The 24,944-nt window shown below is 48.4% G+C and overlaps 1 protein-coding gene across 1 annotated transcript in view; it reads right to left on the minus strand.

The window, feature by feature from the left end:
- Positions 1–2,938: 2,938 nt before the first annotated feature.
- Positions 2,939–24,944, minus strand: part of MEOX1 (mesenchyme homeobox 1) — a 43,922-nt gene continuing 21,916 nt past the window's right edge. The window contains exons 2-3 of the mRNA XM_075580323.1: positions 5,866–6,038; positions 2,939–4,535 (exon numbers count right to left, since the gene is read on the minus strand). Coding sequence (XP_075436438.1) covers positions 4,413–4,535; positions 5,866–6,038 — 296 coding nt within the window. The 3' untranslated portion in view covers positions 2,939–4,412. The remainder of the gene's footprint in view (positions 4,536–5,865; positions 6,039–24,944) is intronic.

Consider the following 24,944-nt stretch of genomic DNA (forward strand, 5'->3'; position numbering starts at 1 on the left):
ATAGACAGCTAAATAAAGCGTTCTCTCCCTGGTTCTCACCCTCCGTTGATCCCGGCGCCTCGAAGCTGGATCCAAAAATTTGCAAGTGGTTGCGGAGACGGAAGCAGCCCGGCAATCAGGGTGGTAAGACGCTTACTCTGTGTTGTAATCCGCAAGCAGAGCAGAGTACGGAGATGAGACGTTTCAGGGCAACAAAAGCCCTTACCCGCAGAGCCTACACCTGTACCTGCTCACCTTATGGATTAGAACGTGGAGTAAGTTTCTTACCATCCTGATTCCCGTGTGCTTCCTTCCTCACCACCACTTACCAGATTCATCATTTGCTGCCTTCAGTCAGTTTGGCGCCTGACTGCCACTGGACTTCTGGGATTGACGGCCCGTGTGATTGCTTCAGTAGCGATCCAGAACCCGCGATGGCCAACCAATGACACAGAGAGCGAGGTAAGTACCTCTGAAAGCAGGGGGTCCCCGGAGCTGAAATTAACGAGGTACAGCTCTGGAGACCCCCCCCCCCCCCACTTGCTTCAATCCTGTATTTTAAAAAATGAAGAAAAAAAATGGCTTGGATTGTTTCTTTAAGTAATGAATTTAAAAAAATGGAGTTTAAATGTGTGTATTTAATATATGATGAAAGGATCAAAGTGCATATCTCATTCGCATGTCTCTCAGGTACCACAGGTGTGCTCCTCTTCGAGCACCGGCGTCTTTGCCTGTGTTATTCGGAGGGGGGTTAGTAGAATTGGGAGGTTTGTTATTTGGAGGTTCCATATGTAGAACAAAATGTAATTTTTTATTTCACCCGTCTCTACTCCGGAGTAGAAGACAACTAGCGTTTGTATGAAATTACTTGCTGCCAATATTAAAATGTATTCTATCGAATATCATAGAGCTTAAAGCTCTTTCTTTTCATATAAACCTATACATTTTCTTTGTTTGACCTTAATTGAAGCAAGGGCTCCACCAGCGTTGAACCGTGACACGCCGAGCTCTGGGGACCCGCAGTTCCCGAGTTATTAGATCTCGAAAGTTCTTGTCCGGGAGAAACAATGTGGTCAATGGGATCAACCTGACTTTGGCAGCCAATAGAATGCAGTGACATCATCATGACAGGACAATGCTTCTGATTGGCTGACCCCGCGGCCATCTTTGTTTGTCATTGCCAGTGCTGGCAAATGTAAACACACTTTGAGTTCCACGGTTTAGCGCTGCTGTTTCATAGAAAATATCAACAACAACTTTATTTTGTAGGGGGGGGGGAGGGGGAAGGGGCGGGGGGCGGGGGATACTGCTGCTTTTTTAACAATATAAAAATAGTGTAAGCTATCTAATATCAAGCCTGGTGCATTATCGAGCATTAAGGACCATATTAATTTATGGTGCTAAGCATCAGAATGAAATCTAGTAAATTGGTGTCTAATTGCTTTATCAAAGCATTATCAATAAATTCATCAACACATCATAAATCAATGTATTGAAATGTTGATCAATTTACCAAAGTATTATCGATCAATTTTAAAAATATATATATTATCAATCAATGTGTTCGAATATCGTTAATCAATTTACCAAAATATTATCAATCAATTGCTGTAAGAATCATCATTTAATTTACCAAAATATTATATCAATCAATGTGTTAAAGTATAGTCAGTCAATTGATCAAAACATTATCAATCAATTTATCAAAGTTTCAATCAATGTATCAAGGCCAATAATAATAAATGTATCAAGAATTTCCTAATAAAGCTAAGTATGAAATGAATGTGTTGGGTAGCTTAATGGGTCCGCTATTCGTGTATTGTTTAAACTCTGACTGATTTGGGACTATATTTACCCAGCAGTGCTATTCCAACCATAACCATAAGACACCTTCTGATGCTAGAAGACATCTTTTGATGCTGGAAGAGACCTTCTGATGCTGGAAGAGACCTTCTGATGCTAGAAGACGCCTTCTAATGCTAGAAGAGACCTTCTGACACCGGAAGACAAGTTCTGACGCTAGAAGTCATCTCCTGATGCTGGAATACACCTTTTGAAGCTAGAAGACACCTCCTGACACTGGAAGACACATTCTGATGCTAGAAGACTCTTTCTGATGCTAGAAGACACCTTCTGATGCTAGAAGACACCTTTTGACACTGGAAGACACCTTGTGAAGCTAGACGACATGTTCTTACTCTGGAAGACACCTTTTGACACTGGAACACACCTCTTGATACCAGAAGACACTTTCTAGCATATTTGTTTGAATGGACTGTAAGGTGCCTTCTGGTGCAGGAACTTGTCCTGTGGGATAGCACTGCTTAGTAAGTTTAGCCCTTAGTCTTTTCTCGGCTGCACGCTGGCATTGAATCTATTATGGCCCCAAAAAAAAACTGGAGAGAGAAATTAACCAGTTAAAGGATCAGCAAATACTCTGTAGAGTTCTCCTCTGAAATGGATGTTGTAATGGTTTGAAACCGAGATTTATTACAGGAGCGCTGGACAGGTGTCCTACGAATGTTTCTTTGATGTGGATGGAAGTGATGTACCTCCTCCTTGTTTATCTCCGCCTATCTGAGTGTGATTACCGAACGGCAGCAATGCATTTCCTTACTCTCGATCAGTGGTCTCCAAACTTCTCAGTACGAGGGACACATCGTATATTCTACACATTTTCGCGGGCCGTGCTTACACTAGGAAATGATATATAATGAGCAAAAATATATACAGCTCAACCCTGTTATAGCGCGATCCGTTACAACGCGAATCCGCTTATAACGCGATGTACCCGTGGCTCCCAATTTTTGTGTGTATGAATACTTTACAACACGGTTATTGGTGTCTTAAATACTTTATTGTACAATCCATACAATGGTACATTATTTCTAACGCCATCCGCTTATAACGCGGTGTGATTCTTTGGACCCCAAGCACAGCGTTATAAGGGGGTTGAGCTGTATATTTCAAGTAGCTGTGGGCTGGATAAATTCTTGTGGCGGGCCGGATGTGACCTGCGGACCGTAGTTTGGAGACCCCTGCTCTAGACACCAGAGTATTTTGAACAGGCGTCTAATTTGAAACACATACGCTACTTTAAATAGCCAGATGCATCCCAACATGGCTGACACAGGAAGTCATCTGGCGGCCATGTTTATTTTTGGAAGAAACAAGCACTTGTTTAAAAAGTAAGGCACTTTTTAATGAACCACCCTGAGACAGGATGTTTACTATATAAAAACATATACAAATGTAAAAAAAAAAAACCCAAAAAAAAAACATTTTTTGGTACAATCCTCAACACCCTATTTAAAAACCATATGTTTTATTCACATCAGCTTTTAATAAAACTTAAGCTTTGTACAGTAATTTCTCACCACTTGCCCCTCACCCTAAACGCTTCTAACTTTTGAATCTGTGGGGATAGGTGCCCTTTTCATCACAGGAAATTATTAAAATTGATCAATGAATACGAGCCGTAAGGAGAAATTTAACAAATACAACAAAACGAAGTTCTCAATGCCTGCATTTCGGTGTCTTGCCCCCAAAAAACATTGTTGTTACGGTATTTTGCTTCTCATTATTAACAAGGAGGCTTATATAATACAAAATAGTCCAAAAAATGTTTCTGTTCGGTTTATACAGTAGTTCCAGAATGATCATAGATGAGACATACAGTAGGACACACTGAGGCCTACTTAAGTTTGCCTAAGACACTTTAAAACAGAGGTCCCCAACTTCAGTCCTCAATGACCACTAACAGTGCAGGTTTTACGGATACCCCAGCTAGAGCCCAGGTGGTCCAGTCAAAATGCTTGGGCCACCTGTGCTAATGAGAGGCTATCCTTAAATCTTGCACTGTTAGCGGCCCTTGAGGACTGGCGTTGGGGACCTCTGCTTTAGAAGGTATGACTTACTCATTCATGTTCTCATTTACATGATGTCAATCCCCATGTCACTGGCATCGAACATATCTCCATCCCTGGCCAGTCTCTTTAGTCAGTGAGATACGGGACAAAAGTTGGTGGGACCCTCTTCATCTTGCATTCCATTGGGCTAAGGGAATATTTCTTCATGGAAACAAGTAGTCAAATGATACATTTCAGCTAATTAGGAGGAAGAGCCTCAGGGAGAGATGATGACCAGCACAATTTTAATTTGTAATATATACAAACATATGGAACAAGTCAATGTGGTAGCAAATGCGGAATGCATTGGTGGCAAATTTGATTGTCTTTCTCAAATGTTGAGTCCCAATACTACACAAATTATTCTGGCTCAATGGAAAAACTGTAAAAGAATACACAAGCCAAACACGGTCAAGGTATTTGTAGAAGCAGTAAAGAAAATGAAGCTCAGTAAACCAAATGTTAGGTGATGTCTTGAATATTTGCAGAGCATCAGGTAGGAAGGTTCGCTGAGCGTGTGACACGCTACTCGGAGCTGGGAGAAGCTGTGGAGTCCATGTCGTCGGCGTCCTGCTCAGTGGGCGACACTGGTTGTCCTCCCTTGACGCGTTTCCATTTCATTCTTCGGTTTTGAAACCACACTTTGACCTGGATGAGCCAACACAAGAGGGTTGTGTGACAAACACATCGATATACCATCATTATTTAATTCCCAACAGCTACGCCTTATTCTAATGCTCGCGAGGGTCAGTCCGCCAACATCACTGAAAGCAGCAGTGAGGCCGAAGGAAAGACGTATGAACAGTCACAATGGGGGTTATGCTATTATGGCAAGTTGACACTTAAAAGGTGTTCCGTATCTTGGGGCTACGTCTTCATCTGTGCTAGCTGTGTCAAAAATAATTTTCTTCCCCATTTCTATTGGCGAACAAAAATGGACTGTGCTTGGCGTACAGATGCAAATGGCACGTACTAAAAAAAGAATATTTCTGTGTGCCGCAAAATCCATTAAAAGTGCGTCAACGTCGTGACAATTTAATCCGCCATTGTTGAGGTGGCATTGACGTCTGTATTTCAGAGCGTCATCAAAGGGGCGACGCAGGATATTACGATGCCTGATCTGGCGGTCACTGGCATTCAAGTCAACGGCAGTTACCACCTGATCGGGCGCCAAACCCCGAGTCGTGCTTTGATGACACCATAATGGAAGAACATCCGATGCGCATTGAATCTAGAGAAAGTTCTTGCTCCGTGTAAAAAAAAAAAAACTGTTATATTATCATGATAGAAAAGATGCTATTAATTAAAATCTGCAAAACTGGTCCGAAAATGTGCACCATAATAATTGCACTCAAAAGTGATATATAGAACTGGATAAACACTGGTGCAAAAAATATATATAATGTAGTTATCAAATAAAAACGGTATAGTTTTCAATATCAGTGCTTATTGGATTTAGCTCATAGTGGATGCACGTTTTCCAAATTTATTTTGAATTGGCGATTTTTATGTAGGATGCCCAAATAAATGGATAGAACGCTGTATACAGCTCAACCCCCTTATAACGCTGCGCTTGGGGTCCAAAGAATCACACCGCGTTATAAGCGAATCGCGTTACAAATAATGTACAATTGTGTGCATTGTACAATAAAGTATTTAAGGCGCCAATAACCGTGTTGCAAAGTATTCATAAATACGATACAATGGGAGCCACGCTTGCACCGCGATATAAGCGGATCCGCGTTGCTACAGGGAACGCCTCTTCTGTATACCTTTACCGCTAACGTTCGTTATACCAACGCACGGGCTCGTTACGGCTGAAGACAGCACTTCCCGCCTCGTGACTGCGCTGTGAAGATCCCTCCCGCTAGCGCCTAACGATGCGTCGACCGAAGTTAACGCACCGTTGCGTCTTTAACGGAGCTCTAACCCTCCGCCGCGCAGCTGGGGAAAGGCAACGCGGGATTCCAGGACGTACCTGTCTTTCGGTAAGGTCGAGGTTGACCGCGATCTCGTATCTCCGCAGTCGGGTAAGGTAATTGTGGTGGGCGAATTCAGCTTCCAGCTCCCGCAGTTGCTCCTTGGTGAAGGCCGTTCGCTCCTTCCTGGCTTTGCTGTTTGTTTCCGTCTTGCCGGCAGCGTCCGCGTTTTCTGTACAACGACAAGAATGTTACATACACGTTAGACATGAAGGCCCCAGCATGGGTTTTCAACAGCTTTTTGCGAGACCCCGAAAAAAAAAAGAGGACTCCAAAAGACGGCCACGCTGGCGCAAGCGATGAGCGCATGCGCAGTTCGGCGCTCATCGCTCGCGTATGTGTGGTCGGCTTTCATTCGCACGCGCAAAAGCAACATTTGACGGCCCTCGCACGTGCGAGCGCCGTCCCTCACGCATACGCGGTCAACTTTCGTTCGCGTGTGCGCAAGCAGCATTTGACATCGCTGGCGCGTGTGCGCAGTCGGCAGCCCCGTCGCTCGCGCATGCGTGGTGGAGTTTCGCGGGGTTGGCCTTCCAAGACATTTTTTTTTTTTCGTTATTTCAAAATGTCCTCCCGGGACGGGCGACCTTCAACCGAAAAAAGGTGACTCGAGCTTAGCAGAAGAGAGGGGCGAATTTGTCGAAACTTCGATTCGCAATTTTTTGTTTTTAAACTGGAGAAATTAGAAAAATTAGAAAAAAATTGTATATTGTAAAGTAGGGTGAGATTTAATTTTTTACATTTTTTTTTTACTGTTTTTTGTTCTTTTTCAAATTTGCGAAACGTCGCTAATTTGGGCATTTGAGCAAATATTAGGGGAAAAACAAATACACCTATCTCTACTTAGCAGGAAGCACAAAGTACTTCACTTAACCCATTATGTCCACAAGCCAAGTGATAACAACGTTCAGTTAAAAAAACGAAATTTGTCTACAGTCAGCGGTATTGGCCCTATTCTTCATTTATTTATTGTTGTAATAAATTAATAAACGCAGCAGTTCCTTGAAGTAAAGGAAAATGTAATTATCTTAGCCAGGGGTATGCAATCTTCCCCTGCTGCTCTTCCCTCCCTGCTCGCCCCCCCTCCCTTTCCTTCTCCCCTGTGTCAAATGACGCCGCGAGGTCACGTGACGTCATGTTGCCATGCCAACGTGACGTCACATGACCCCGCGGCGGCATTTTACGCCGCTTTGCCGTGGCGACGAAGAGAAGGTAAGAGAAGTTGCAGAGGCCTCAAACGATCCATCCCGGCATTAATTTAAAGGCCTTGGGGGGAAGAGCGCAGGGGCCTCTGCAATCGCCGCGCCCCCCCTGAACAATCTTGCACCCCCCCCTGGGGAGCTCGCCCCCTAGTTTGCGCACCGCTGATCTAAGCTGCCGATCGATACGTTCCCCATTGACCGATCGGCGAAGATCTGGCTTCCCTGGGCGCCCCAAGATGGCCGCCGATTTCAAAAGAGGAAGTGCTGTGGGTTCCTCAGTGGTTGCTATACCAACCCAAGGAAGCTTAACACATGCAAACTCATTGAAAAGGGTATAGAGAGGGGAGGCGGGAAATGCAGGAAGTATTGTCTAATACTACACAACTGACTTAGAAGACATAACACGTACAGGATTTTGAAAGTAATCAGATTTAAGTGGGTGATTGTTAAACTATATCTTCTTTCACCCCCATAAACGACAGGGTTTTACGGACCAAACGCCAATGAAATAATAACCCTTTTGAGTGCCAGAGGGGCAGCAACACCAGAGTCCCCCGGCCTCACCGGCTCACCGCGTTCACGTGACTGCTTCTCAAAGCGATCACGTGATAGACGCGCCACTGACGATGGGAATGGTTGAGGAGAAGTCCTCCTCTTACGCTCTTCTGCTGGCTTAAAAAAGGAATTGGACGTCCATGAAGTAGCCAATACTTTGTGGGGCCCCTAGAATGCTAGACCCCACGATGTGGTGGCTACGTCATGGGGGGCATTCAAACGGTTAAGGTTGTGAGTTTTTCGGGGGGCCCTATGTTTGTTTACGTGTGTCGCTTAACCCTCCTGTAACTCACACACCCCAAATTGCAAGGTTGATACATGGAAGCCACAGGATGAAATATGCCTCTCACAGACTGATCGACCATCCATCGTGCTACATCTGTATTTTAATACCACAATTGCCTTAATACATAAACCCCACAGAGAGTTAATGAAATTCACCACCAATGAACCACTTATTACAGAGGTGCCAACGTGTCCAAATTTGGTTCACAAATGATTTCTTCCAATTGTGCCCCAAAAAGTTGCCAGGAGTTTGATTGAACTCTCCGGGCAAAAAAAAGTTCCAAAAAGTCACGATTTTATTTTTCTCCCTTGAGTCGAGTTTGAACCTGCTTCTTCTAATCTTCAAATCTTCTACTGTACTTACAGTAAGGGGAAGGTTAACAGAGGAGCAACAGAATGAGTTAGGGACGTGTAGGGGAAGGTTTACAGAGGAGCAACAGAATGAGTTAGGGACGTGTAGGGGAAGGTTTACAGAGGAGCAACAGAAGGAGTTAGGGACGTGTAGGGGAAGGTTTACAGAGGAGCAACAGTAGGAGTTAGGGACGTGTAGGGGGAGGTTTACAGAGGAGCAACAGAAGGAGTTAGGGACGTGTAAGGGAAGGTTTACAGAGGAGCAACAGAATGAGTTAGGGACGTGTAGGGGAAGGTTTACAGAGGAGCAACAGTAGGAGTTAGGGACGTGTAGGGTAAGGTTTACAGAGGAGCAACAGAAGGAGTTAGGGATGTGTAGGGGAAGGTTTACAGAGGAGCAACAGTAGGAGTTAGGGACGTGTAGGGTAAGGTTTACAGAGGAGCAACAGAAGGAGTTAGGGACGTGTAGGGGAAGGTTTACAGAGGAGCAACAGAAGGAGTTAGGGACGTGTAGGGGAAGGTTTACAGAGGAGCAACAGAAGGAATTAGGGACGTGTAGGGGAAGGTTTACAGAGGAGCAACAGAAGGAGTTAGGGACGTGTAGGGTGAAGGTTTACAGAGGAGCAACAGAAGGAGTTAGGGACGTGTAGCGGAAGGTTTACAGAGGAGCAACAGAAGGAGTTAGGGACGTGTAGGGGAAGGTTTACAGAGGAGCAACAGAAGGAGTTAGGGACGTGTAGGGGAAGGTTTACAGAGGAGCAGCAGTAGGAGTTAGGGACGTGTAGGGTAAGGTTTACAGAGGAGCAACAGAAGGAGTTAGGGATGTGTAGGGGGAGGTTTACAGAGGAGCAACAGAAGGAATTAGGGACGTGTAGGGGAAGGTTTACAGAGGAGCAACAGAAGGAGTTAGGGACGTGTAGGGTGAAGGTTTACAGAGGAGCAACAGAAGGAGTTAGGGACGTGTAGCGGAAGGTTTACAGAGGAGCAACAGAAGGAGTTAGGGACGTGTAGGGGAAGGTTTACAGAGGAGCAACAGAAGGAGTTAGGGACGTGTAGGGGAAGGTTTACAGAGGAGCAACAGAATGAGTTAGGGACGTGTAGGGGAAGGTTTACAGAGGAGCAGCAGTAGGAGTTAGGGACGTGTAGGGTAAGGTTTACAGAGGAGCAACAGAAGGAGTTAGGGATGTGTAGGGGGAGGTTTACAGAGGAGCAACAGAAGGAGTTAGGGACGTGTAGGGTGAAGGTTTACAGAGGAGCAACAGAAGGAGTTAGGGACGTGTAGGGTGAAGGTTTACAGAGGAGCAACAGAAGGAGTTAGGGACGTGTAGCGGAAGGTTTACAGAGGAGCAACAGAAGGAGTTAGGGACGTGTAGGGGAAGGTTTACAGAGGAGCAACAGAAGGAGTTAGGGACGTGTAGGGTGAAGGTTTACAGAGGAGCAACAGAAGGAGTTAGGGATGTGTAGGGGAAGGTTTACAGAGGAGCAACAGGAGTTAGGCACGTGTAGGGGAGGTTTACAGAGGAGCAACAGAAGGAGTTAGGGACGTGTAGGGGAAGGTTTACAGAGGAGCAACAGAAGGAATTAGGAACGTGTAGGGGGAGGTTTACAGAGGAGCAACAGAAGGAGTTAGGGACGTGTAGGGGAAGGTTTACAGAGGAGCAACAGAAGGAGTTAGGAACGTGTAGGGGGAGGTTTACAGAGGAGCAACAGAAGGAGTTAGGGACGTGTAGGGGAAGGTTTACAGAGGAGCAACAGAAGGAGTTAGGGACGTGTAGGGGAAGGTTTACAGAGGAGCAACAGAAGGAGTTAGGGACGTGTAGCGGAAGGTTTACAGAGGAGCAACAGAAGGAGTTAGGGACGTGTAGGGGAAGGTTTACAGAGGAGCAACAGAAGGAATTAGGGACGTGTAGGGGAAGGTTTACAGAGGAGCAACAGAAGGAATTAGGGACGTGTAGGGGAAGGTTTACAGAGGAGCAACAGAAGGAATTAGGGACGTGTAGGGGAAGGTTTACAGAGGAGCAACAGAAGGAGTTAGGGACGTGTAGGGGAAGGTTTACAGAGGAGCAACAGAAGGAATTAGGGACGTGTAGGGGAAGGTTTACAGAGGAGCAACAGAAGGAGTTAGGGACGTGTAGGGGAAGGTTTACAGAGGAGCAATAGAAGGAGTTAGGGACGTGTAGGGTGAAGGTTTACAGAGGTGCAACAGAAGGAGTTAGGGACGTGTAGGGGAAGGTTTACAGAGGAGCAACAGAAGGAGTTAGGGACGTGTAGGGGAAGGTTTACAGAGGAGCAGCAGAAGGAGTTAGGGACGTGTAGGGGAGGTTTACAGAGGAGCAACAGGAGTTAGGGACGTGTAGGGGAAGGTTTACAGAGGAGCAACAGAAGGAGTTAGGGACGTGTAGGGGAAGGTTTAAAGAGGAGCAGCAGTAGGAGTTAAGGATGTGTAGGGGAAGGTTTACAGAGGAGCAACAGAAGGAGTTAGGGACGTGTAGGGGAAGGTTTACAGAGGAGCAACAGAAGGAGTTAGGGACGTGTAGGGGGAGGTTTTCAGAGGAGCAACAGTAGGAGTTAGGGACGGTAGGGGAAGGTTTACAGAGGAGCAGCAGTAGGAGTTAGGGACGTGCATTATCAAGCTGTGTTTGTATGGATGTTATTTTAATCCACGGCCAAATATCTCATGGAAATCCAGGAGGGTGGCAAAAGTATAAAAGTTAATTAACTTAACAAGTATCTGGGGAAGCACGAAAATAAGTTTAATGTGTGTTTAATTGTTTAATGACATAGAGGCCGGTATGGGAAACAAGTGGGGTTAATCATTTCAAACCAAAACAGATGTTTGGACTTCATTATGATGATTCTGCTGACCTTGGAGAACTGTAAATGTATTGTCGGTTTTAATACATGTTAACTTTTTCAGTGCCGGGGGGGGGAGGGGGCGACAGCACCAGAGTGCCTCTGGACCTCCGAACCTCTGGCACTGTTCCACGTCACATAATCACTCCAGGAACAATCACATGACATGACCAGACTCCAGATGCAGGACATTGAAGTGGAGGGAGCTTGATAGGTCTGGCCGTCCATAAAGCACCAGCGAGTGCCAATGGCGTACCTAGAACGTCATCAAGCCTCTGGTGTTCCAGGTACGTCATTAGGGTACTGTAAAGATTAATGGATAATCAAATTAGTTCCCTGTACATTTTAGACCTTGTATAGGACTGTCACATTAAGTCCACATGATAAAGGGACTTGTGAGGTCTTGAAATATATGTACAGTACACCCTAATGAATCTAGTGCAAAGGTGGCAAACTCCTGTCCTCAAGAGCCACCAACAGGTCAGGTTTTAAGTGTATCCCTACTTCAGCACAGGTGGCTCAATCAGTGGCTCAGTGGGCCACCTGTGCTGAAGAAGGGATTTCCTTAAAACCTGACATATTGGTGGCCCTTGAGGACAGGAGTTGACCACTCCTGATCTAGTGTATAACGGACTCTCTTGTTGGTCCATTAAAAGGTATCCACCTTACACGAGGAGACCACACCTGGAACCTGCTCTTGAAGGTTCTTCTTAGTGCTAAAAAATGCCCCCTAAATAATATTCAATTTGTGGGGGCAATGCACAAGACGTATCAGGAAAGACTAAAGGACCTCAACATGTTCAGCAGAGAGTAGGGGGCGGGGACGAATGATTAAAGCTTTCAAATACTTCCAAGGGTTTCCACAAAGGAGAAGAGCTAGAACATGAGGTCATGCCCTGTAGCTGGAGGGTGGGAGGCTCAGGGGCAATGTGAAGAAGTCCTCCTTCGTGAAAAGGGTGGTAGGTGTGTGGATTAGCCTCCCAGCAGAGGTGGTAGGAGGCTAACACAGTAAGGCAATACATATAATGCGTGGGATAGGCATAAGGCTAAAATCCTAAATAGAAAAGTTAACCCAAGGATAAAGTAGGGTTCGAGATTTTACTGCGGGCGAGAAAGTGGGCGGACTGAGTGGGTCCAAGGGTTCTTATCTGCCGTCAAATTCTATGTTGCTATGCTTAAGTATGCACTTAGGGTGGCCAGGCGGCTTGTCCAGAAATACTGGACAAAATGGTGAAAGGTGCGATGCGCTCGAGACACACACACACCTCTCTCCGCTCCATGCTGTTTACTCCTCTCTTTGACCCCACCCCCGGTCTCCTGACACCTCCTCCTGATTGGCTACTGCTGGGTATTGCAGCCAATTAGGATGGAGGAAGCTGCCCAACCTCCTAGCAACAGCCCTGCTCGGGGAAATTCCGCGCCCCCCCCCCCCCAAGCTAGTCAGGTCACTATGTCCAGAAAGGTAATACCGGTATACACATACACACTCACGTCCAGAGAGGTAATACCGGTATACACACTCACGTCCAGAGAGGTAATACCGGTATACACATACACGCCCAGAGAGGTAATACCGATATACACATACACGCCCAGTATTACCTCTCATTATTTACTGGACCGTATCCAAATACCGGACAGTCCGGTTCAATACTGGACGCCTGGCACCCCTATCACTGTTACAGGCATATAAATGTACAATGCTTCATCAAGTTTGCCAACTTCGGCAGAATTTACCAGGAAAAGACCTTGTACATTGACTTTCAATGCTTCGTAAAAAATTTTGCACCAAGCTTTCTGTTCGTTTATTTTTTTGCCGCGTTACGTGTGTCGACAGGAAGCCGCGACGTCCCAGTCCCTCATCACACGGGCATTTAAAAGGAACCAGGAAATAACCAGCGGCACCTTCCCCCGGGTTACAAATCTCAGGGAGCTGGGGTTCCCCCCCCCCCCGGGAGCTAAAATAAACGCAGTGACCTCATGGGGTGGCAAAATCGGCTGCCCCTTTAACAACTTAAGATTGCAAGCTCTTCGGGGCAGGGACTCCTTTTTCCCGTTACTTTTATGTGTCAAGCGCTTGTTCCCATAACGTGTTATACAGCTCCACCCCGTTGTAGCGCGATCCGCTACAGCGCGGATCCGCTTATATCGCGGTGCGCGCGTGGGCTCCCAATTTATCGTGCGTATGAATACTTTACAACACGGTTATTGGCGTCTTAAATACTTTGTTGTACAATGCGTACAATGGTACATTATTTCTAACGCCATCCGCTTATAGCGCGGTGTGATTCTTTGGACCCCAAGCGCAGCGTTACAAGGGGGGGTTGAGCTGTACTCTGATGTCACATGTATGGCAGCCGGGAAGCGTCACGTACGTGGATGGCGCTACATACATAAAAGGTATATACGTCCATACAAGTAATTTAAGCATTTAATGCGAAGAATGAAAACGGATACAAGAATCCTTCATAAAATATGACATTGAAGTGATGCAGGTTCCCAAAAAAAAGTACTCAGACAGGCAGCCAGACGCTGGCTGTATGATATCACGCCTGCCTCTCTCTGCTCGGAACTCCTGGAGATTTTGCAGCCACCCCAATGGAATGCTTTGTCTCGTGCGCAGGGGTTTTTACATAAGACATTGTTTTTAAGTGCGAGGCACTTTTCACCGCGTCTGTCATCGGGCGCCACATGAAAAGGCTCTCCCCCGCGCCGTGGATCGGGGGGGGAGGGCGCGAGGCCACGTCTGCATTTGTAACGTTGAGCAGATCGCTCCCGAAAAGGTTTCTTCTTAGTGCTACAAAAAAAAAAAAAAATCAAACGACATAATATTCAGTTTATATGGGGGCGGAGGGGGGGGTGGGGGGTGGGGGGCGATGTGTCATTTGTCTTCAGACTACAAAACCGTAATGGAAAGGAGAATGCGCGGCTAAGGCTGCGTCCGTAGAGGGGGGAGCCGCGCTGACGCTCGACTGCGCAATCAGGAGCGATTGCGTGAACTAGCAGACTAGCCAGCGCGCGCAATCGGGAGGCGGGGGGGGGGAGGCGGAGCACTGACGTCACTGGGCCAATAGACGTGAAGCCGCCGACATCACGGCGCCGTGACGCTGACGCGGCTTCGCTCTGATTGGAGGTTTCCAGCCGGCGGCGCGCTCAGAAACAGGTTCTGCTGTCGGCTGAAAATCCCTGCGCCTCTGCACGCCTGCGGACGCCCCCTCTCAAGAACATCCTCATTGAGGATGACGGGGCTCACCGCGGAGCGTCCGCACGGGTCAGCGCGGACTGTCCTTCTATGGACTCAGCCTTAGTGATAAAGACACTCACTCTGTAAACAAAGTCACTGAGGGGAGCTCGGGTTCCATTCCAAGGTCAGCTCCTTGTGACCTTGAGAACGTCACTCAAGCTCTGCGGGTCAGGGACTGTGCCTGTAACAATCCTATGTAATGCATACGGTGTATGAAGCACTTTGAATCCCATTGGGAGAAAAGCGCTGTATAAATTCAATTTATTGTTATATAATATTAGAAATACTAGGGAAAATGTACTTTCAAAACTCAGGACCTACTGCCTCCAGAGCTCTGGCTATCTGCTTTTTAAGCTGCTGCTGCGGAAAGATTAGGTTCTGCTACATCTGTATTCAGATGGTAGCGTTCACTCCGGCGACAGCGTCTGCCGCAGCCTGGCTGCGGAGGGGGAAGGGATCCACGCTTTCACCTCGGAACCTCACAAAGCGATAATTCTCTGGCGCCCGTGCTGCGGCCTGTCGCAGTCACGCAGCTGGCCCCACCGCCGGAGATACTAAGTCCTGCTACATCTGTATTCAGATGGAAGTATTCACTCCGGAGACAGCGTCTGCCGCAGCCAGGCGGCGGAGGGGGCAGGGATCCACGCTTCCACCTCGGAACCTCACAAAGCAATAATTCTCTGGCGCCCGTGCTGGGGCCTGTCGCAGTCACGCAGCCGGCCCCACCGCCGGAGATACTAAGTCCTGCTACATCTGTATTCAGATGGTAGCGTTCACTCCGGCGACAGCGTCTGCCGCAGCCAGGCGGCGGAGGGGGCAGGGATCCACGCTTCCACCTCGGAACCTCACAAAGCGATAATTCTCTGGCGCCCGTGCTGGGGCCTGTCGCAGTCACGCAGCCGGCCCCACCGCCGGAGATACTAAGTCCTGCTACATCTGTATTCAGATGGAAGTATTCACTCCGGAGACAGCGTCTGCCGCAGCCAGGCGGCGGAGGGGGCAGGGATCCACGCTTCCACCTCGGAACCTCACAAAGCAATAATTCTCTGGCGCCCGTGCTGGGGCCTGTCGCAGTCATGCAGCCGGCCCCACCGCCGGAGATACTAAGTCCTGCTACATCTGTATTCAGATGGAAGTATTCACTCCGGAGACAGCGTCTGCCGCAGCCAGGCTGCGGAGGGGGCAGGGATCCACGCTTCCACCTCGGAACCTCACAAAGCGATAATTCTCTGGCGCCCGTGCTGGGGCCTGTCGCAGTCACGCAGCCGGCCCCACCGCCGGAGATACTAAGTCCTGCTACATCTGTATTCAGATGGAAGTATTCACTCCGGAGACAGCGTCTGCCGCAGCCAGGCTGCGGAGGGGGCAGGGATCCACGATTCCACCTCGGAACCTCACAAAGCGATAATTCTCTGGCGCCCGTGCTGGGGCCTGTCGCAGTCACGCAGCCGGCCCCACCGCCGGATGATACTAAGTCCTGCTCCATCTGTATTTCTTTAAATAATGTTTTACTTGCTAGTTATTATTCATTTGCAGGACTGACCGTTGGGGTTGCAGAGTGCGGCAAATAGTTCTCTACACTTCGAATCACATATTCACTCTAAATTTTCGGTGCATACTACTACCGTTGCCTTTATTTCTATATAACCCTCTATATAATCACTTGCAAGGCGCGTTCCATATTATGTCACGGGTTTCGCCAGCGTCAATTACAGATCTAACCTCGCTACGGTCTGCTGTGCGCGGTTATTGAGCCGCCGGCGGATTAACGCTATGGGAGTTCTCATTGTGGCGCCCCCCCCCCCCCCCCGCCCAAGCATGATGGCGAGCAGACACTGTCTCCGCGAGTCGGTGATCCTTCCTGCGTCGGTAACGCCGTTCTGTTTTTTTTTCCGTACGCCAATGAGAATAAACATCGCAACCCGTTTGCGAATACGTATTCTTACCGTATACAGGGGGGGGTATTTATAATAATTGAGATTCAGCACAGGTGGCTCAATCAAAGGCTGTCATAATGACTGCACTACCGGTGCAAAATCGTCTTTGGACACAGGGAAGCGGCAATCCCGCCCCCCCTAACGAACCCCTCTTTCTCGTCACAGGATTAGACCTAAGGGGGTCCTCCATAGCTAAACCGCGCTCGCTGTAGCTCTTGTTCACAAGGTGATAGCAGGTGAAGTTACCAGTACTACTTCCTGTTTTTTTTAAAGGGGGATTTAAACGGGCGTCCAATAGGATGTTGCAACTATGTTACAACCGATGTTGGCGGCTTCCTGTCGGCATGACATTGGGCAGCCATTTTGTCTCCCTGGAGGGAGTTGGCAGACCAGTAACTTTAGCTGCGAGTATCTTGGGAACCATGGGGTGTCCCTGAGGGTGAAAATAGCCCAGTTCCACTCCGGGGGACCCCAGTTTCCATCCTGTCAACATAAATGGGGGGGAGGGGGGAACAGACGAGTAGGGATGAGTAGGGTTTAACGTCAGTCAACCCCCCAAAACGACCTAGATAGATGATCCTCAACCATCGATGATTACGTCTTCTGGCCTTTTAACACGTCATATTTCCTAATACCTACTAATTCTATACAACAAAAGACAGGGGGTGCCCAATGCTACATCCAATTGACAAAACATATAGGGTAATAAGTATCAAGTTTAAATACTTCAAACAACAATATTTTCTTGGTTATTTAGTTAAACCCGTTGGCCAACGCGTCATAAGCCGGCATACCAAACGTCACGGCATAACCAAACTTTGCAGGTCCTAGCACTACACTGTGAACACTTCCCTTTTACCTCTGTACGAGGGGGAGCAACCACAGTAGGTCCTGTCCGTACAGCAATGCATGGTTTTATTTTGGGGAATGACATCGCCAGGCCCTCTTGGTAATTGTTGAACGGGGAGAACGACACGTTGAATATGCACTGGAATTTCTGGTGTGGCTCTGTACGTTCTTTCCAAGCTTCCCAGCCCCCCCCCCCCCGCTACTTGCAGGAAGCATGAAATCATTTCCCCTATTAATAGTGCAAGGGGGGGGGGGGGAGGGACGTGACCGGGTTTATCAGGAACAAAAAAGGAGCAGGTAGATGAGGTAGATCGGGCGGTGCTATGTCTCAGTGGCGTGGTATAGTAAATATGATGGAATCGTTGCTGTATATTAGTCCTCGTGGTAACAATGAACCCGGGGTAGTTGTATGGGGACTTTATTAGTACGGATGCAGAGGTCCTATAATCTGATATTAAAAGTATTATAGGACCCTCTGCCTCGGTATAATATAACAATATTGTTTTTTTCCTTGTGTAGCGCTGACAGTGTACGCAGCTCTGTACATAGATTTTTTTTTGCAGGCGCAGGTCCCTGCCCCGCGGAGCTTACAATCTATTTTTTTGGTGCCTGAGGCACAGGGAGATAAAGTGACTCGCCCCGAGGTCAAAAGGAGCCGACACCGGGAATTGAACCAGGTCTCCCTGCTTCACACTCAGTGTCACTGAGCTGCCATAGCTGATGCCTTTACTCACAGAGCATTTACTGAGTCATTCCTACAGACACGAAGTGAGCTTTTGAGTCAAAGCGGCAGACCAAGCAATATCCTACGTGTGTGATTAAAATAAATCAGTTCGGGACTATGAGAAAATACCTGTAGCATTTTTTTTTTTACTTCTCTGAATGACATTTTGAATGTATTATAATGTAACAAGCACTTTTTGTTCCTGTAGCAACCATTTACAAAGTCACATCCCCTTTCCTCTTCTGAAACAGGCTCTCTGGCACACCCTTGTTTGAGCCCCGTCCACTCTCTAGCAGTGCACCAATTGTATCTAGCGACTGCCTGGTCACACGATCTTCCCCACAGAACTTTGCATCGATAGACAAACAGCAGACGTCATTACGGGTGACACACTGGAGACCCTTCCAACTAAGCAGAAGTGGGAGGTTCTACATCCACGGAAGCAGGAAGCGTTCGGGTGAGCACGTGGTCACTGGTGTCGGTGGGGTGGTGTTCGAGGAGGTGGCAGGACCTTTCCGGCACTCAACGGTCTACCAAGCTCCTTCCACCTGGCCCCGACCGAAAGAAAGAAGCTGTCGCAACGCGTAAACGTAAACTCGTCTTCTTGCTGTAATACGGCGCGCGCATGTTCCAGCGTAAGAACCGACCAAAAGGACTTGTTGGCAAGTGGTCTTCATCAGATCCGCAGTGGATGGGCGGGGGGGGGGGGTGGGGGGGTTGAACAGATGAATGAGGAGATACTTGCGAAATGTCTCATTCCTGCCAAAACTACTATGTAAAAAAATGAAGGCGTATGTACATGGAAGATATATATCTATAAATATTTTTTGTCAACTAAGAGCATTCTGGATATTTATGTTTTGTTGACATTTTCCAAGACGAAATTGGCTCGGGACCATTTGGGAGCGGGGCCATAACGTGTGCATAATCCCACGTCAATAAATTACATTCAAATTGCTGTCCTCTGTAGTGTAGACTCCTGGTAGCTTGAGTGGTCATGGAGAAGTGTAGACCCGTTGCAGGGTTTTTGATACCTTGAGTGCCCCCACGTCGTGAGGTTTGGCCCCCCCCGCGGGGTCCCATGACGTAGCAGCTTATGTCATTCGCATTTCACTCGATTTTCTAGGGTGAGGTCAGGTTCTACGCGATCTTTATGTCATCAACGACATCACAGTCATGACACCGTCAGCTCTCGAGGAGGGGTGGTTCAAGACTTCATGAGTCGCTTCTGCAATATCGCTCTGCAAGGGGAGTCCGACATCTCACCTCCCCCCAAAGCAGGTGGATTTGGTCTTTTGGAAGAGAGGAGAGAAGTGGAGAATAGAGGGGAGGGAGAAGAGTCGAAGAGAGACTGAGAAATGGACAGAGAGATATTAGATAGATGGATAATTCAGTAGAGGGCTCATTTGGATATATACCTCCCAAACAGATTAACCGATGAGGCTAATGATACCTGCCCATCCACTAAAAGGTACCGCAATCTGTGGCAACAATACCTACGGTATAATCTAGAACAGGGGTGTGCAAACTTCCTGAGCTGAGCCCCCCCTGCCTGGCAGGCGCAGCGTTCGCCCGCCCCCCCCCCTCTTCAAGGACCCAGCGTCAAATGACGTCGCGGGTCATGTGATGTCACCCCGCCACGCCGTTTGAAGCACGTTGCCACGGCGACATGTCAGGTCACATGACCCCGCGGCGCCATTGGACGCCGCCTTGCCATGGCGACGCGTCGCCGAAGAGCCGGGCAGAGAGCAGTTAAAGGAGTTACAGAGGCCTCAAGAAATCCCGCGCTCTAGAACAATGGCTCCCAACTCCAGAACCCACAACAGGTCAGGTTATAAGGATATCCCTGCTTCAGGACAGGGGGTTCAATCAAAATGATGGAACCACTGATTGAGCCAACTGTGCTGAAGCAGGGATGTCCTTAAAACTTGACCTGTTGGGGTTCCTGGAGTTGGGAACCCCTGTTCTAGAGGGATGTTTTTCTTCTACCTTGAGCTTTGGTATCATCAAAGATTCCCTATGGAACGGTCACAATGTGTGTCTCAACTGCAGTGCAGGGGTAGTTAGTGAGGGCTCTATGTTTCAAATACCGTAGCCCCAATCCCATGTTGAACACGTTGAGAGCCTGAGGGGTCACGGCGCTCAAGTGCCACGGCCCCCACCGGCAACCACGCGGTGAACGCAAAGGAGATGTATAGTATCAGCCAGCCGGGCTACCCACGTGTTCCCCTCCTCTCACTCTCCTTCTCTCCCCATCCCCCTCCCTCTCTCGCCCTCTCCCTCCCTCACTCCATCCATCTCTCTGTCTCTCTCTGTCTCCCTCTCCCTCCCTCTCCCTCCCTCTCTCGCCCTCTCTCTCCCTCCCTCACCCCCTCTCTCTCCCTTTCCCTCTCTCGCCCTCTCCTTCCCTCCCTCTCTCACTCCATCCCTCCCTCACTCCATCCATCCCTCTCTCCCTCGTTCTCTCTCTCTCTCCCTCCCTTTCCCTCTCCCTCCCTCACCCCTCCCTCGCTCTCCCTCCCTCTCTCTCTCTCTCTCTCTCTCTCTCTCTCTCTCTCTCTCTCTCTCTCTCTCTCTCTCTCTCTCTCTCTCCCTCTCCCTCCCTCCCTCACCCCCTCTCTCTCCCTTTCCCCCTCTCGCCCTCTCCTTCCCTCCCTCTCTCACTCCATCCCTCCCTCACTCCATCCATCCCTCTCTCCCTCGTTCTCTCTCTCTCTCCCTCCCTTTCCCTCTCCCTCCCTCACCCCTCCCTCCCTCTCTCTCTCTCTCTCTCTCTCTCTCCCTCCCTCACCCCCTCTCTCTCCCTTTCCCTCTCTCGCCCTCTCCTTCCCTCCCTCTCTCACTCCATCCCTCCCTCACTCCATCCATCCCTCTCTCCCTCGTTCTCTCTCTCTCTCTCTCTCTCTCTCTCTCTCTCTCTCTCTCTCTCTCGCCCTCTCCCTCCCTCCATCCATCCCTGTCTCTCTCTCCCTCCCTCGTTCTCTCTCTCTTCCTCCCTTTCCCTCCCTCCCTCTCTCTCTCTCTCCCCCTCTCCAACGTTGCATACACTGCGATGTTGAATGACGCACCCATGGGTGGAACCTCTCGGTCATTTGATTTAGTTTATGATGTGATAACAAGACCTTACAAACCACGCTCAGCCATTGTTCACTTGCATTTCCGAACGAAGTCTTGTCCTGCTAGCTCACCCCATCTCCTGGCCTTTCTAATCCGCATTCTTGGTAACCATATCATTGGAATGAACAAACTGACACTGATTCCATTTTCGGCACATGCGTGGGGATAGGAACAGTACATGTGAGATTATGCTGCGGTTGCTACATGTGGCAAGGAGTTACTAATGTAGTCTACCTAAATCTCATATAACCATGCTAACAGCAAAGATTTGCTCTCTGTTGTTCCTCGGGAAATTAAATATGAATGGCATTTCATTGGGGCCCCTGAATTATTGTCATTCAGTTGATATATTTTAGCACACTTTGCTCCTAGGAGGGACTGACCCCTTAACCATGTCACTGCCATTAGTACACTTTGCTCCTAGGAGAGACTGACCCCTTAACCATGTCACTGCCATTAGTACACTTTGCCCCTAGGAGAGATTGACCCCTTAACCATGTCACTGCCATTAGTACTCTTTGCTCCTAGGAGAGACTGACCCCTTAACCATGTCACTGTCATTAGTACACTTTGCCCCTAGGAGAGACTGACCCCTTAACCATGTCACTGCCATTAGTACACTTTGCCCCTAGGAGGACTGACTCCTTAACCATGTCACTGCCATTAGTACACTTTGCCCCTAGGAGGACTGACTCCTTAACCATGTCACTGCCATTAGTACACTTTGCCCCTAGGAAGGACTGACACCTTAACCATGTCACTGCCATTAGTACACTTTGTCCCTAGGAGAGACTGACCCCTTAACCCTGTCACTGCCATTAGTACACTTTGCCCCTAGGAGGGACTGACCCCTTAACCATGTCACTGCCATTAGTACACTTTGCCCCTAGGAGGGACTGACCCCTTAACCATGTCACTGCCATTAGCACACTTTGCCCCTAGGAGGGACTGACCCCTTAACCATGTCACTGCCATTAGCACACTTTGCTCCTAGGAGGGACTGACCCCTTAACCATGTCACTGCCATTAGTACACTTTGCCCCTAGGAAGGACTGACCCCTTAACCATGTCACTGCCATTAGTACACTTTGCCCGTAGGAGGGACTGACCCCTTAACCATGTCACTGCCATTAGTACACTTTGCCCCTAGGAGAGACTGAGCCCTTAACCATGTCACTGCCATTAGTACACTTTGCCCATAGGAGAGACTGATCCCTTAACCATGTCACTGCCATTAGTAGACTTTGCTCCTAGGAGGGACTGAACCCTTAACCATGTCACTGCCATTAGTACACTTTGCCCCTAGGAGAGTGAACCCTTAACCATGTCACTGCCATTAGTACACTTTGCCCCTAGGAGAGTGACCCCTTAACCATGTCACTGCCATTAGTACACTTTGTCCCTAGGAGAGACTGACCCCTTAACCCTGTCACTGCCATTAGTACACTTTGCCCCTAGGAGGGACTGACCCCTTAACCATGTCACTGCCATTAGTACACTTTGCCCCTAGGAGGGACTGACCCCTTAACCATGTCACTGCATTAGTACACTTTGCCCCTAGGAGGGACTGACCCCTTAACCATGTCACTGCCATTAGTACACTTTGCCCCTAGGAGGGACTGATTCCTTAACTATGTCACTGCCATTAGTACACTTTGCCCCTAGGAGGGACTGACCCCTTAACCATGTCACTGCCATTAGTACACTTTGCCCCTAGGAGGGACTGATTCCTTAACTATGTCACTGCCATTAGTACACTTTGCCCCTAGGAGAGACTGACCCCTTAACCATGTCACCGCCATTAGTACACTTTGCCCCTAGGAGGGACTGACCCCTTAACCATGTCACTGCCATTAGTACACTTTGCCCCTAGGAGGGACTGATTCCTTAACTATGTCACTGCCATTAGTACACTTTGCCCCTAGGAGAGACTGACCCCTTAACCATGTCACCGCCATTAGTACACTTTGCCCCTAGGAGGGACTGACCCCTTAACCATGTCACTGCCATTAGTACACTTTGCCCCTAGGAGGGACTGATTCCTTAACTATGTCACTGCCATTAGTACACTTTGCCCCTAGGAGAGACTGACCCCTTAACCATGTCACCGCCATTAGTACACTTTGCCCCTAGGAGGGACTGACCCCTTAACCATGTCACTGCCATTAGTACACTTTGCCCCTAGGAGGGACTGACCCCTTAACCATGTCACTGCCATTAGTACACTTTGCCCCTAGGAGGGACTGATCCCTTAACCATGTCACTGCCATTAGTACACTTTGCCCCTAGGAGGGACTGACCCCTTAACCATGTCACTGCCATTAGTACACTTTGCCCCTAGGAGGGACTGATCCCTTAACCATATCACTGCCATTAGTACACTTTGCCCCTAGGAGGGACTGACCCCTTAATCATGTCACTGCCGTTAGTACACTTTGTCCCTAGGAGAGACTGACCCCTTAACCATGTCACTGCCATTAGTACACTTTGCCCCTAGGAGGGACTGATCCCTTAACCATGTCACTGCCATTAGTACACTTTGCCCCTAGGAGAGACTGACCCCTTAACCATGTCACTGCCATTAGTACACTTTGCCCGTAGGAGGGACTGACCCCTTAACCATGTCACTGCCATTAGTACACTTTGCCCCTAGGAGGGACTGACCCCTTAACCATGTCACTGCCATTAGTACACTTTGCCCCTAGGAGGGACTGACCCCTTAACCATGTCACTGCCATTAGTACACTTTGCCCCTAGGAGGGACTGACCCCTTAACCATGTCACTGCCATTAGTACACTTTGCCCCTAGGAGGGACTGACCCCTTAACCATGTCACTGCCATTAGTACACTTTGCCCCTAGGAGGGACTGACCCCTTAACCATGTCACTGCCATTAGTACACTTTGCCCCTAGGAGGGACTGAATTGGCAGATTAAAAACTGCATGTATTGCTATGGGAAAAATGCATCTTGTACGGGGATTGACCCTATAACTGAGGGAGTTAACGCTGGATTTAATCGCTCCTTTGCGTCCAGGTGGCATCTTATAGAAGCTGGCGACGGCGTCCACGGAACAGAGATCATACTTGGCATGCCTCTAGTTCCCTTACGGTAGCACCCTGGGGTAACCCTACCGGGCTTTCATGAGCTCTACGAAGAAGTTACAGAAGGACGTGGCAATAAGACACGGACGGAAGAGGCTTGATCTCCGAATGGCCCATTCTTTTAGCTGATTAATGGGAAGGGTGGATAATAGGATGAATGTAATGATATTAAAATGGTAAGATAGCTCTGACGGAAGCACAGCCCTTATGCAGAATGTAACAGGCACAGGGAGCCCCTGTGCCAAAGAGCTTACAGCTTAATATTGGTATCTGGGGGAAGAGCAATTGTCTCAAGGTCGCAGGACGGGCACGGGGGGATTCCTGCGTCAAAGGCAGTGTCATTACCACTGAGCGACTGCTTCAACGTTTTACACGTGCCTTTGTTTTACATGCTAACCATGTGCCCAGCACTGTACAGACGTAGTATACCAGGTACAGCTCAACCCCGTTGTAGCGCGATCCGCTACAACGCGGATCTGCTTATATCGCGGGTGCACGCATGGCTTCCATTTTATCGTATTTATCAATACTTTACAACACGGTTATTGGCGTGTTTAATACTTTATTGTACAATGCGTACAATTGTATATTATTTCTAACGCCACCCGCTTATAAGGCGGTGTGATTCTTTGGACCCCAAGCACAGCGTTATAAGGGGGTTGAGCTGTATATGGAAGAATGATCCAAAATAGTGAGAAGTGTAAAAGAGTTCCTGCTCCGAAGAGCTTACGCTCTAAATGTTATTAAGGGAGAGTTACCAAGACTGGGGGTGTCCATCTACTAAAAAGGAGGGGCTCGCCACAGACAGCATAAAATAGGGGCGTCATCAAAAATGGAATATATGTATCACACAAGGTA

This window comes from Ascaphus truei, chromosome 23 (assembly GCF_040206685.1).
Source record: "Ascaphus truei isolate aAscTru1 chromosome 23, aAscTru1.hap1, whole genome shotgun sequence".
NCBI classification, from domain to species: Eukaryota; Metazoa; Chordata; class Amphibia; order Anura; family Ascaphidae; genus Ascaphus; species Ascaphus truei.